This window comes from Betta splendens, chromosome 1, assembly GCF_900634795.4.
Source record: "Betta splendens chromosome 1, fBetSpl5.4, whole genome shotgun sequence".
NCBI classification, from domain to species: Eukaryota; Metazoa; Chordata; class Actinopteri; order Anabantiformes; family Osphronemidae; genus Betta; species Betta splendens.
Window position 1 is genome coordinate 9,168,465 of NC_040881.3, and position 13,790 is coordinate 9,182,254.

At 45.0% G+C, this 13,790-nt stretch overlaps 3 protein-coding genes across 5 annotated transcripts; all 3 read right to left on the bottom strand.

Moving 5' to 3' along the window:
• Window positions 1-990: 990 nt before the first annotated feature.
• LOC114863504 (forkhead box protein D2-like) lies at window positions 991-4,554 on the bottom strand. The gene has a single exon (XM_029164301.3). The coding sequence runs from the start codon at window positions 4,352-4,354 to the stop codon at window positions 3,521-3,523; it is 834 nt and encodes a 277-aa protein (XP_029020134.1). The 5' UTR covers window positions 4,355-4,554; the 3' UTR covers window positions 991-3,520.
• Window positions 4,555-5,157: 603 nt separating this feature from the next.
• Window positions 5,158-8,822, bottom strand: zglp1 (zinc finger GATA like protein 1). Of its 3 annotated transcripts, none has more exons than XM_029159786.3 (5): window positions 8,677-8,822; window positions 6,432-7,573; window positions 6,228-6,337; window positions 5,822-5,915; window positions 5,158-5,715 (listed from the first exon to the last, which is right to left on the bottom strand). In XM_029159786.3, exons 2-5 carry the CDS (start codon window positions 7,553-7,555, stop codon window positions 5,583-5,585), a joined length of 1,461 nt encoding a protein of 486 aa, XP_029015619.1. In that variant the 5' UTR covers window positions 7,556-7,573; window positions 8,677-8,822; the 3' UTR covers window positions 5,158-5,582. The 3 variants fall into 3 exon arrangements, with proteins under 3 accessions (XP_029015619.1, XP_055366824.1, XP_029015624.1); XM_055510849.1 differs by lacking the exon at window positions 8,677-8,822 and adding an exon at window positions 8,618-8,640; XM_029159791.3 differs by lacking the exon at window positions 8,677-8,822 and adding an exon at window positions 8,264-8,587.
• A 130-nt stretch (window positions 8,823-8,952) lies between these two features.
• fdx2 (ferredoxin 2) lies at window positions 8,953-11,145 on the bottom strand. Its single transcript, XM_029159802.3, has 5 exons — window positions 10,941-11,145; window positions 10,580-10,631; window positions 10,365-10,471; window positions 10,202-10,289; window positions 8,953-10,108 (listed from the first exon to the last, which is right to left on the bottom strand). Exons 1-5 carry the CDS (start codon window positions 11,125-11,127, stop codon window positions 9,952-9,954), a joined length of 591 nt encoding a protein of 196 aa, XP_029015635.1. The 5' UTR covers window positions 11,128-11,145; the 3' UTR covers window positions 8,953-9,951.
• Between the last annotated feature and the right edge of the window lie 2,645 nt (window positions 11,146-13,790).

Genomic DNA, 13,790 nt, shown 5'->3' on the forward strand with positions numbered 1-13,790 from the left:
CTATTGTGCAACACAAGTGTGGTCTCCTCTCCAGCCCAGAGTGAGGATCCAGATGATGATCCATACCAGGGCTCAAGCCACAGTGGCTGCTCGTACCCGAGTCACTGGTCCAGGGTTAGTTTAGAGCTGTATTTAAATGAATCCCCACAGGATCCCACTGCATGGTGTAAACCATGGGTCCTAATTGTCCTGTAAGTGTGAACCGTGTAGTTAAATGATGATTTACATTTAAATATGCTCCATCCAAAATGAACAGTCATGTATCATAATATTTATCTATGATGTTAAATGATACATGCTTTGAGTGCTGAAATACTGGTGCTGATGTTGCTGCGGACCTGAGTAACCGTCTTTCTATCTTGCTGCACCTCCCAGTGTTACCTCCCCTTTGCTTCCTCCAGCCGAGCCGACCTGCGGCACCTTTCTAAAAGCGGATTCAATCCAATGGCTTTAAACTCAACGGCTGCTTTTGATGTGAATATTTTTGAAAAGAGTCAAATGTAGAGGTTCGGTCTGATTAAAAACATGAAAGCATCATCGAGCCAGAGCTGATTAGGCAACCCTCTCCCTCTCCTGTTCGCTAGCACCTGCCGGCTCTGCTGCTTTTATGGAGTGGACGGAGGAGAGGGTGCAACGTTGGAGGAGGACGGGGTTCACTGTGCGCTGCCGGGTGGTGTCGCATGACCTTGGTAAAGCTCTCTCAGCAGGTCTCACTTCCCCTTTAATGGGACAGAGAGGGAACAGTGGTCGCCCCTCTAACCACAAGGTTGTCGGTTCGAGCCCCGCTACCTTGGTGCGGGACACAGAACCCCTAGTTGCTCCTGGTGTTCAAGCCAGCACCTCGCATGTGAGAGTGAATGGGTGAATGAGAAGCTACTGCAAAGTACTTTGGCTGCCTGAAAGAGTGTATAAATTCACTATATACAGTAAATGCAAACCATTTACCGTTTATTTCAATAATCATATATCTTATTCATGGTCACTCTCAATTAAAGGACCTCAGCACAGATTTGATGCTGATCAGGCAAATAAAAAAATTGAAAACAGGACGTTGTAGCTTTCTTATGTTGCATGAATGGATGGACGGATGGATGGATGCATCTAAAGCTCAGTTAGCTGCAATTTCTTGTGTATTTGTCCAACGGCTGACGGGACAGTTTTGTATTCAAATGTTGTTCAACGTTTCCACCCCATTCAGCATGAGCAGGGCAGCTCCTTTAGGTCTGCAGCTGTAGAGCATTTATACGGACTGATGCTGAACTGAGACTCGGCTGTGTAGAGTGTGCAGGACCAAATGCTGACAGCGCAAAATAAATTCAGCTCTTGTGAAATCGGAACAAGTAACGTTTCAAGGAAGGTCAACTGCGTGTCGCTCCTTCTGACATTTCAGCTGTTGGGTAATGATATGATGTGAGGTTGAGATCAGCAGCGTCCGAAGGGAGAGTTGCAGGGATTAAGGAAGTGTTTGATGGCAGCGGTTCAGTTTTCCATTTCTGTTTTTGCGTTTCCAGTGGTTGAGTAGACCAGGGTTGTCAAGGTAACTAGTTTGCAGACGCATCCTTGCTGTCCAATGTTTCGATCTTTTCCAAGTGGTCAGAGTCCACTGAGGAGGACTCTGCTACATGACAAGCGGTGATGCTGGTCCAACTTGGAGTGACGTGACCGATCTGACTGCTGGATGCACTGTGGTCGTGGGCCGGGCCGTGGTCTTCAGACAGAACAGGGCAGGCTCATTGTTCCAGTTTATGCCTATGAGCTTTTGCTTCATCAAGCCAGACAAGTAATAATCCTCCAGTTTGTGGTGTTGTTGCTGAATTGAGGCATTACAGATATTACAGGTGTGTTTTACTTCTAAACACCTAAAATGTATGTTTTTTGAAAATCAATTACCTGCTCTACTTCCTATTTCAAAGAATCACTGACTGCTACAAAACTGACTCCAGCTTTTTATTTTACAGCCCGTCAGTGATTTGTTAGGGATGAAGTAGCTTTTTCTTGCCTGTATGATACTAAAAAATCCTGTGTGTTACACTTTCAATCAAAATTCAGATTGAATAATGACTACAGATAAATAGGTAGTCAAATATTCACCAATTATACAATACACCAATTATCTGAAAAGCTTAAAGCCTTTGATTTTACAAAAGATTTTTTTTGCAGTAGTAGCATACTGTAATAAAAAACACATGGTTTTAAGCATGCGATGACTCACATTAGCAACATGTACAGTATAAGAAAGTCAAATAATGTTACAATACTGTTACATTTTTCTTCATGCTTTGTTTCAATTAGCAGCTTTTGTGTAGACCAATAATGAAATGACATTTTGTACTGTTTAAGGGAATTTATCATTGTGAGAGGATCTTGACTTTACTTTACTACTACAGTTACAGTACAGTACCAGTACAGTACTCCTTGACAGTATACTGTAAAGGAGTCTCTGGGTGGAGGGATTTAGACTTATACTAGATTTTTATTTTCAAAGCAAACAAGCATCAATCTGAACAATAAAACCAATAGCATCATGAAAATTATTATAAGGCTCGTTATATCTGACACATTAATCAACTACTGTGAACTTACGGCAGACTGCAAGAAAAACAGCCAAAACATATTAAACCGTCCTATGGAAAAAGGATGCTCTTCACGTGTGCAAGAAATTGTGTTTAATAAAAAGATTAATGTTTAGACAAAATGATGAGATGGAAAACCATAATTTACATTAAACTGACAACAAATGTGTTTAATTCACAGTGTGACAGCCGACCTGTAACTGCACTGACACATTTGATAAACCCAATTAGCATTTTATATTAAAATATAGCTGATCAATCTAAAACAAACATGCATCACAAATTTAATGTATATTAAAGCATCTAAATGCATCAACACATTTACTGTAAATAGGCAATCTCTTGTTTTGCAAATCAAACACTTATTTGCTCGTTGAATTGCTCGCTACGTTTACGAACAACAACACAGCTCCACCCTCTACAGCTGATTAAACTGATTTGATAATGTCATATATTAATGTACTTTTTGTGTTGTTTTATGTTGTGTTTTTTGCATCAGTGGTACAAATTACGATCAGATGATGATGATGATGATGATCGTCATCTGCAAAATAATATATACACAAACATCGAGTGGCTCTAAATGTACTTTGTACTGCCCAAAATATAGATTATTGTTTTCAAAGGTGGCATCTTCATTCATTTAAAATGTATAATGTAGTATATAAGAAATTAATCCTTAATTCCTATAAAGATGTTAATTAGGTACTGTTTACATTTCATTTATAATTGACAAACAAAAGAAAAACCTGTATTATAGTATAAAAATAGTAATAGTATTTCATTATTATTTAAATTGCACAAATACTGCTGGCTTGGTCAATTTAATTACGAACAAAACGGCTCAAATGTTGTGTTTTACAACCATGTGCTTATACTGTACAGTACGTACAATACTGTGTTCAGGAGTTGCAGGAACACTGTTGGATTAAATTGAAATAAGAACACTAAATGATCCAAGCGGGGAAACTGGACGTTTGAGTAGCAGCGTAGCTGGGTTTAACTCCGTGAAGCAGGACGGAACCCGTGGAGCAGCTGGGAGTCAGCGGGACGGCGGCGCAGCGGCCCGGGCCGAAGGGTTCGAATGTTAATGGAGGTACGATGCTCAAAGGGATGCTCGCGCCGCTCCGTGGGTTCAGGGCGCTCAGGTCGCGGCACATATCCGGGCCGTGGAGACAGAAGCCCACGTGCGCTCCGAGGCGAGGGAGCGCCGACGCCAGGCCGCGCCTCTGCGCCGCGCACTCTCTCAGTCTCAGGTGAAGCTGCGGCCTCTTAAAGCGCTTCCTCCGCCGAAGAAAACTCCCGTTCTCGAACATGTCGGCCGACATCGGGTCCAGGGTCCAATAATTCCCCTTCCCGGGATTCCCGGGCTCCCGCGGCATTTTAACGAAGCAGTCGTTTAGCGACAAGTTGTGGCGGATGGAGTTCTGCCACGCGGGGAACTTCTCCCGATAATACGCGAAGCGCCGGCGGATGAAGTCACAGATCTCGCCGAGCGTGAGCCTCTTCCCCGGGCTCTGGAGGATCGCCATGGTGATGAGAGCGATGTACGAGTACGGGGGTTTGACCGAGGCGCGTCTCCGCTCCGGACTGCGCCACTTCTTAGGGCGCACGGCGTTTTGCCCCAAGTCCGAATCATGCGCATTTACCGGCGCAAAATACGCCGCGTCTTCGCTCGCGCCTGTCTGGGCGTCCGTCTCCCTCACAGGTTCACAGTCCAGAGTCATGGTCCTCAGAGCGTCTGTCCGGAGAAAAGAGACGCAAATCCCCGTCTCCTCCATTCATTGAGGGGGAAAATGTGCATCTGGTAGATTTTTTCAAACTCCCCTTCGAACTTTCTCCTCCTCCTCATCCCGTGAAGTAACCGCCATCACAACAGCAGCAGATACGAATCTTTAACGCTAAAGATCAACAGATGCAAAGAATTCTGCTGTCTGGTTTAATCTTGTAAGATGAAAGGTACTTTATTCAACAACACGTCACTATGACAACAGTGTCACAGATACATGGAGCTTGTGGTGTTTTATTTCCACTGGTCTGGCAACAGCCTGTTCTGCTTTAGTGGCTGTGATGAGCCTTTTGAATTGGTTACTACAAAGGAATGATTTGATCATTATCACTGGAACCGTTTTAGTGGAAAGAAGTGGAAATGAAAACCTTAAACACAAAGTGACCATATGTAAAACATGCATAGTCAGAAAAAAGTGAAATCTTTGCCTCAGAAATGTAGTGGACCACAATACGCTGTACTAATCAAGCTGCTGCAGTAAACAATGCTTTACACTGAAATGTGTTTAATAATGTAAAAATGAAACCAGTTTAATGAGCTTGTCTGTGTTTAATGTTCTTGATTTCCTTCGGTGTCCCTCGTTGCTGGTTTGGATCATCAGCACTGAAAGAATAGCTGCACTGTGTGAGGCCACCCACTTGTCCTGCAGGGTGGGCTGAGTAAACCGTGGGTTGCTCAATGACTAATTCTTCACATTGCCTTTCATGAGAGTTTAATGCGATGCCCCTCTGAAATTAATATTTTATAGTCATTGCTTCGTTAGCCCAACACACAAAGAAGCCAGGGACCATGCGAGAGGTTTTATATTTATATTTAATTTAATACAGACCAAGCCTGTCCAAAAAAAAGATATCTATTTCTCCCCCCCCACACAGAAAACAGCATGCAGCACTACACATCAATGCACCAGTGTGACCACCACCAAACCTAACATCTAGACACTACACCCACAATTAGAAACAAGGAAAATAAACACAAATAACTTTAATTTGTGCAAATAATAGCACCGGTACTGAACAGTCTGCCTGCTGAGGTCAAAAGAGGTGAAATGCTTAGTATTTAGATTCAGTGTTGCAGCAGCCAAATAATTTGTCCCAAATAACTCAAAGGGCTTAACCAAAGTCTTCATCAGTGCAGTCATACTGAGCCCAGCAGGAGGAAGCTTCCACACTTGCGTGGGCAGAACGTCGTCACGTAAAATCCTTTGGTCTGGACGTGTTCTAGGTGTTGTGCTTCCTCTGAGTCGACGCCAGCTTCACAAAGTTACCACACTTGAGGCAGCAGGAGTTTGAGTTGCCTTCTTTCCTGGGAATGTGCCAGCAGTTGACACAGCGCACCCTGTACTTCTTATACCTTGGACAGACGAGAGGAAAAAAAAGCAGCAAAGATTGGGATGTCAGTCAGTTTCCAGGGTTTATTGGTATTTGCCAATACAGCCAGCATTGTTAAGGGGAAATACCTTATCCCACAAGCATTACAGAGTGGGGTTCCATCCTCTGCATCCCGCCACATGGGGGTCTTCCTGGTGCAGCACGATGCACAGACTTTGTCTTCTGGTGGATCACAGGAAGGGTTTAGTGGGCGTCACAGAGGTGTCCATCCACATAAATCATCATGTTACAGTCTATAATTTTTTTTCTATGTTTTGATTATAAGAGGAACTGGTTAATATCCAGTACGTTTCCAGATGTATGCATGGAGAACACCTGTTCTGGTTGGTTTAAATGTTTGTGTTGTGGTGCCCCCTAGTGGAGGAAATGTAAAACGTACAGTTTTATAGCAGAAAAGCCACACAGACATTTAATTAGGGTTAATCTGGGATGACATTAGCTTCAGAAGAGCGTAGATACTGTAGAGTTACTCACTTGAAACATTTGCCGGGTCACTCTCTTCTTCTGAGCTGCTACTTTTTAGAGATTTCTGGGACGCTCGCGTCCTCAGCCTCGGTTTTCTCACACTCTTGCAGAGGTCCTTCCTGTGAAGGGCGCGCACGCAGCAGACGTCAATAGTTGCGTCGACTCAAATATATTCATTCTATCATTTCCATGCACACGATTAACCGTCAGTACCTGTACTTCGAGGTTATGAGGAGCCGACACTGTTCCCGGCTGTCATCCACTTCCGTGTCCATCCGGAACGTCACTCCCTGCAAGTCTGGGTCCTGGATGTCAACGCTTCGGCTGGGATGCGGCTGTTTCCTCGGAGTCTTGGCTCTCCACTGCTGGGACAGCTCCCGGGGATCTTGTTTTGAAGCTGCGGAACACGCACTCTGGGACTGCGCTTGTGCTGAAACGGATGGAAAGTCTTCCTCTGTGGCAGAATGTGTGCATTCCGGTTCAGGCCCAGTGGTTTCAAGGCCCGGTTCCGGGCACTCTACAGCTCTAAAGGAGGGAGAAGCAGGCAGCATGGAGCTGGGAGGTGGCAGCTGAGTGTCAAACAAGGGCTCCGCAGTCAAAACTATATTTTCATTGCAGTCAAGTGTAAATGGTTGTTTAGACAAAGCTACTTCTGCATCTTCATTCAACTGAAAAGTCAGCATGGTCTGTTGGGACGCGCTGGGCAACGCATTATGGGACAAAACGTCCTGCTTAGTGATGAACGCGTGCCGATTCTGAGGAGGTGGCGCTGCGTCTTCCTGCAGCTGCGGTTGAACTCTTTGGTCCCGTCCCTCCGCGGGTCTCGCACAGCCCCGCTCTGCGGCATCCGTGGACGCCGTCCGCGGTTGGACGGGTGCGTGGTCTTTGGGCACGTTTGTGGCAGAGGTCGCGGTGCCGTGGGCCGACGCGTCGGCGCCGCGTCGACGCATCAGCCTCTCGCACTGCAGGTTGATCAGACTCAGGACTTTCCAGGGGCTGCTGCATTCGCACAGACCCCCTGCTGTGAACTCGGTGGCGCGACCGCCCTCCCCGGCGCCGCTCACCGGGCCGCGGGCCAACACGTGGGACAAGCGGTGCTGGCAGGGCTGAAACGAGCGCGCACCATCCTCCGTCGCCGCGATGAACCCGCCCCGCCGGGTCGTCTCCTCAAGCCATACGGAAGGAGCGCGCGCGTCCAGCAAACCGTGCTGCGTGGCGGACGCGAGCTTGGAGACTTCTTGGAAAAGGTGGAAGAGCGCGGCGTTGGGGGCGTCTGGTTCTGCTGCGTTCTGGTGGACCTGGACGAAAGCAGCTTGGGGCCTTGGTTCTGTGCTCATATTAAGGCGATGTCTGCACTGTGAAGAGAAAAACAATGGCTTTTTAAACGAGCAATTGGAGAGGGAACACACAGCTCATGAAGCTCATAAAGAGGAGCAGACATTGTTTCACACACAGCAAAATGGTGGTGAACACAGTTAAAGGGGCTTCATGGGATTCCGGCCTTGGAACGTACTCATTAAAAGCCACTTTAAAAGGTTCACCTTTACAGCTGCATTCAATACAGTAAATATATAGTATGTGAGAGGTGAAAATGATATAGCATATTTTAACTAAATGCTTTTGGCATCATCTTTAGAATGCATGGTGGGTTAAAACATTAGAACCACTGCAATGAAACTCTCAACTGCGTCCTCAATAGTAAATAGTAGAATTATCACCGTTCTGACAGCTTCGACTTATAAACGTAGCATTTGCTGGACTCGTGTGGACTAGACCGTACAGGTGTGTATTCATACACACATACGGGGCGACTCCAAGTGTTTGTAGCACTCCTAACAACAGCAATGGAAAAAAAATGGAAAAGTAGCCTTCAATTTTTCCTGAAATGCGTCCACAAACGTCGAACCAGCTCAAGAAGGCGCACGACGGCTTCCATCGAGCCATTAAGATCTCCTCTATTTCGGAGCAGAACCACGGTTTTGCCGGCGCGCGTCGTACTTTTCGAGCAGAACTTTGATGTTTCCATACTTTCTACCGTAACTCACCGGCGGCCGCGCGGCATCACTTCCAGCGTGCTCGTGCCCCAGACGTGTTCTAGAACGCCGGCGTAGCGCCGCGCGCCACAGCACACGGAGAGATTTTCGCGGTTATCGAAGTTCGAGTGTCGCGAGCTCGACTATACCGACGTTGTGCGGGCCCTAAACGCACCAGAGACGATCCGTTTGATCTTTGTAGCGCTTTGTAGCATCGCTGAACTCTGGTTAACCCGACGCAGCTCGCTAAGCTAGTTTTATGAAGACTTAACGAAGCAGGCCGAAAATTAACGAACAGACGTCGTGATCGTCCACTTCATCATAGCTAACGTGGTCTTAATCACTGAAGGATGATCACAACTTTACATGTGGTTAAACTCATCCGTGGCCGCCAGACATCGTGGAGCTCTTTAGTTGGCGCTCACCTGACTTGTTCAAATCCATCATCGACCAAGTGAAGTCAAACAGATGGAACAGGCTGCTGTGGCTGCTTTGTTGTTTTTTTCGGGGGGGTGTCGGGGGAATCCGCACAGGTGTTTTGGGTTTGCTACATTACCGCTGGTGGTCTTAAAGCGCAGCCTCACGTTTATATTCATTCTGTAGCTGCTGAACCAAGTTCCTTATTGACGGTATTTAACCGTCCACTGCTGCAGAGACAGAATTACTTGATGTGTGTGTCATTTATGGGCAAAGTTCAAAAACACTTGGAAAAGTCATTTTATTGCACAACTTTTGAATATTTGTAATGTCTGGGACGCAATATACACAATCCTACATTTGTGCGCAGTTTGGACAAGTACAGTACATTTAACAGGGAAACGGCAAATGTAGTAAACTCATTCCGTGGGAGCGTGAAACCCATCAGAACCTCTGAGCACACCTGACCCTGATCCATTAAACGAGCCATAATCACCGGCACCACAGACTAAGTGCTTTCTGCCTTTACACGTACAATTTCCCTGTCTGCTTTGAAATGCTTGTGTAGAACATGTAAGTTTCTGCAGCGTAAATTCATGGTTCACTTGCTAAACATCAGGTAAATTCTGCCTTTCAAACTTGCACCTTTATAAAGTACTTTATGGCTTGTTTTGTGTTTGGTTCCACTAACATGATGACAGAAACGGAACCTTTGTGAATTGGTGCTGAATTATGGCAACTATGTTCATAATAAGCCACCATGACAGCAACATATGAACTTGATGTGTAAAAATACATGTCATGCATATGTCTGAAAAGAGAATCACTGTGATGATGTTGGACAAAGTGCTCTAAACATGTTGTAATACTTGTGCGTATATGAGCTGTAACACGGAATGTTTCTTTCTATGAATAACTCAAAATTGCTCTGCAATGTATGTCACAAGCATGAAATGTGTTTAAAAAACAGCCTGTTCCACTGAACAGCGTCTGAATTCCTGCCTGAGAACACCCCATAAATAAATTAGCTATAGTTCAAACCATCACAGTTTTTTTGGACTTAGTCATATTCCACAGTAACTTGGTGTTGGGGCCTATGTGATCTTATCTGCAGGCCTGTTGTGTCATTAGTCAACTGTGGAATTTATACGTCAGCAAGACACATTGAGAGTTTCTAAGGACTTCATAATCCTCGCCTTGCATCTCATCATGGTCATCTCTTTATCAGCAAATGTCAAGTTTAAAGTAGGAAAGGTCCCAATCCTCCTCTTCAGTTCATTTTCTCAGTGAGGTTTGGGAACATGGCCATCAACGTAGAAGTTCCTGGTGACTTTGGGCAAAGTAAGCTCAATTCCATCCAGTTCTCGAGTGAGAAGGATCTGGCAACCCAGTCTGGAGTTCTCCTGAAGCATGGGGGCCATGTCCAGCATGTCGTCCTCCCTAAAAACCCAGACACCTGTGAGCATTCACCACATCGCACAGACCTGTTTCAAATGTTGAGGATGAATAAGATTTGCTCGGTAGCAGACCTACCGCTCATCAGGGTCCGGCAGCTTGTCAAAGTGGGCGGCACTCACATAGACATGGCACGTTGAGCAGGCCAGTGATGCCTCACAGGCTCCTAAATGAAGCATGACAGAAACGGCCCTGAACCACAGAGCTTTAATTAAATATTTGAGTTACAACTGCTACTGACCTTCCAGGTCAATTCCGTGCTTGTGAGCCAGATACAAGACATTGTCTCCTACTTTGGCCTTCACTGGCATCCTCCGACCAGATCGATCAATGTACACCACATTGACTCTGAAACCGAACAGTGCAAAAGATGTGTTTGATATAACCTCTACCAAATGCAATATAAACTAAATAATATGTGCACACATTCACTAGAAGAGCCCCTGCTGAACTTACACATCCTCTGGGTCCTCAGCGTTGGAGCTCCCCACCTCATTGTGGCAAAGACCTATGAGACAGACATGGACAGAGGATTGCTACAGTATTTCTGACATCGACTCCCACCAGGACCGGATGAGGGGAGTATTAGACCTGTTGCACAACTTTCACGAGGTACTGCTGAAGTGATGCGCGTATATTGAGCGGATTTTCGACTCACAGAGTGGGTAATATTGTGCAGACAATAGCTGACATAAAGAGCAACTTAAATAATAGTAGATCATTTATAATAGTTTATTCAAACTCGTACACAAACTGCTGAGAGACTAGACCTAGACTCAGATTAAGGCTAATAATGTTAGCAAACTGTAGCACTCACCTATAGTCGTCTGCAAATGTCGATTTATCGTCCGGAGACTATCAAAGGGGCCGCTCCTTTGTAAACTGGCCGCATTGTTCACGCAGGTCTTTAACCTGTACAGGGGACATTTCCTACAGTCCGGTATAACTCGAGAAAGTCTCAAAGTCAGCCCCATGCTCGACCGGAGAGCAGCAGCGGACGCCATGATTGTGTTGTTGTCACGTGGCCCACACTAGCCAATAGCAAAAGAGCCCTAAGAGGCACAGCAGTACGTAATACGCTGCGGGGACAGTAGACGGCGCTACATGACCATTTCAAAATAGGTTTTGTCTGCGATGTCTTGTAATTAAAAAAAGTAATTAGTCAGAAATGTTCGAAATGTAGTAATTGTTGGGATCAATTAAACTTAGTTAGGCTCAATAAGTAATCTGTATACAGCTGAACAAATCACAGCTAATCAGAATTGACGTTTTCTACAAGTAAAAGATTATTTTTGTTAGTTGTGTATTTATTATATTTTGACAGACAACTACAATTCTAAACGTATGTTGTGTGCTTTTGCATAAACAAAAATCAGTTCTGGAGTAAAAAATGGGGTCACGGGGTCAGTGACACCAGTAACACCCTAAACACAGCTGATCAAAGGTGTGTTCAGCTCCATATACCCACCTGGGTCATACAACAGTTCTTCCCTGACTTTGTGCTGTAGAGAAACACAAACCAAGATAAGAAATGTGACCTAAACTGGCAGCAGAGTTCACTTGTGTGTAAAGGAAGAGACTATGACTAAAGACAGATAAAGTGCTCCTCGTTCTCTCTGTCCTTAACAATCATTGCAGAGGTCGGAAACAATTTTAAAATCTGGACTCTCAAACCTATAATCCTTTTACATAAAAGTCCAAATAGGAAGCCTTGTGTTGATGCCTGTGATATGACTGATTGACTTTAGTGACTCACTGACACAGTGAGCTCATCCACTGTGTTTCTTATCTTCTTTCTGTTTCAGGCTGATCTGTGCTTTTGGGAAAGCCACCATCTTAAAGTTCATTTTAATATGTGGATCGAGGCTCCATCTGGCTCCGACTGCGACAGTTCCTCCCCTGTGCACGGCCATAAAAAGTAAAAGGAGCTCTCTTGTTTCACGTTTTTTTATTTTATTGTAAGTTCTGGTAGTCCAATCACTGGTATCTGGATTATTACCCTTTATATACTACTCTCTAAATCCACATAATGAAACAGTATCACACTCACACACCTGCACAGGATTAGTGTCCAGGGACAGATTACCTGTGTCTCTGAAGCTAGAGCACTCAGTAGATCATTGGGCCGTTGTGTCCTTGGGATTTTGTGCCTGCGTGTGTGTGAAGAGGTGTGGTTGGAGGAAGTTGTTTCATGCTTACTTGGAAATAAAGCGGCCTCTAGCATTTCCCCCTGGTTTCGAGGTGATTGTGCAGAAGTGTAACGCATATACCCCCCAGACACCCATGCACACTTCGCTTCTATAATGTACTTATGCATCACTTGTTACGAAAGATGACCACATGCAAACACACCCAAACACAGTTACAAAGAACATTCTTCTAACTAACTCTTCTAACTCAGAGACCCAAAGCAGCAGCCAGTGTGGACGGTGATATAGAAATCTATCTGAAATTCCCCTGAGTACACTATGTGTGCAGCCTGATGTTTCCAAGTACAGATAAAGCATGGAAAAACACAACATTTCCCAGTAGGCCCTCAGATGCCTTTCACTCACTCCCATTAGAGCTGCCATCCTTGTTTCCATGTAGTTATATGTTAAAAGACGGGATTATACTAGTATTTATGGCTTTCATAGGAGGTCATTTAGGGGCCAAAGTCTGGAAAGAAGGCAGAAGTAGCTCTCTGCCTTTAAAATATAAAATAGAAGAAGTCAAGTCAATTACAGCAACATGACACAAAGCTTTACATGTGAGACACTGCGCAGCTTGACCTGAAAGAGAATCAGGACATGTCTGAACATTTAAGCTCAGTTCAGTTTAATCTAATCATGCGATCTTGATCTTAAATTTGTGTGTGTGTGTGTGTGTGTGTGTGTGTGTGTGTGTGTGTGTGTGTGTGTGCGTGCGTGTGTGCGTGCGTGCGTGGGCAGCACCGTACAAGCAATGTCACGACTCCCTCTCCTCTGACGATTCGCACAAACCTCTAAGAGTAACTAATTGGAAACAGGTTAAAAAAAAGAAAACAAAGTGCCCTCATGGCCTTTCATGCTTCATCTGTGTGGGAATTCAGACAAAAGGGAAACTTGCCATCGCGGTGAATAAACACAGCAGCAGCCTGGGAGCTGGCGTTCAAAGAGAGAAAACAACTGCTGAGTCAAGTTGAGTGATGTTGCGGCGTCTGGGACAATTTCTTTGTTACAGCATGTGTCACACTTCTAAATGCGGGAACATATTAGGAGTCTCCCCGGGGCTGAAGCTGCAAGCAGTTGTTAGTAATTAATGACCTTTTTCACACGTGACACTAAAAACTGCACAGTAGCGAGGTGTTTGTTTACCTTGAGGTCTGAATGCGGTTCAGGGGTCTCAGTCTGTGGTCTGGGTGATAACGACTGGCCTGTGATAGACAGCGCTGACCACTGACTGTTGACCTTTGACCCCAGATAAAGAAAAGGCTGCAGAGGGAGGTCAAGAAACACGAACGAACGAACACATGAAGGAAGTCATAACTCTACTCTAATTATGCTTTTTGTGGCAGACTTTGACACTATTTGCATGTCTTCACATCATGCGTGTGAATGTGTGAGCTCCTCACGGCGCTGGTGGAAGTTTCGTATCAGCACATCAGTCCAAAACAGCTGCTAGCCTAAATAAACCTTGTGGTGAGTTT

Excerpts from the sequence above, each read along its gene's own strand:
- LOC114863504 (XM_029164301.3), bottom strand. The coding sequence starts at position 4,354 with ATGGAGGAGACGGGGATTTGCGTCTCTTTTCTCCGGACAGACGCTCTG.
- zglp1 (XM_029159786.3), bottom strand. The coding sequence starts at position 7,555 with ATGAGCACAGAACCAAGGCCCCAAGCTGCTTTCGTCCAGGTCCACCAG. Across the intron at positions 5,916-6,227 it reads TGACCCGGCAAATGTTTCAA|AAGACAAAGTCTGTGCATCG; the intron begins GTGAGTAACTCT and ends GTGATCCACCAG. Across the intron at positions 5,716-5,821 it reads TGTAATGCTTGTGGGATAAG|GTATAAGAAGTACAGGGTGC; the intron begins GTATTTCCCCTT and ends CGTCTGTCCAAG.
- fdx2 (XM_029159802.3), bottom strand. The coding sequence starts at position 11,127 with ATGGCGTCCGCTGCTGCTCTCCGGTCGAGCATGGGGCTGACTTTGAGA. Across the intron at positions 10,632-10,940 it reads ACATTTGCAGACGACTATAG|GTCTTTGCCACAATGAGGTG; the intron begins GTGAGTGCTACA and ends TCTGTCTCATAG. Across the intron at positions 10,290-10,364 it reads GCACGGAATTGACCTGGAAG|GAGCCTGTGAGGCATCACTG; the intron begins GTCAGTAGCAGT and ends TGCTTCATTTAG.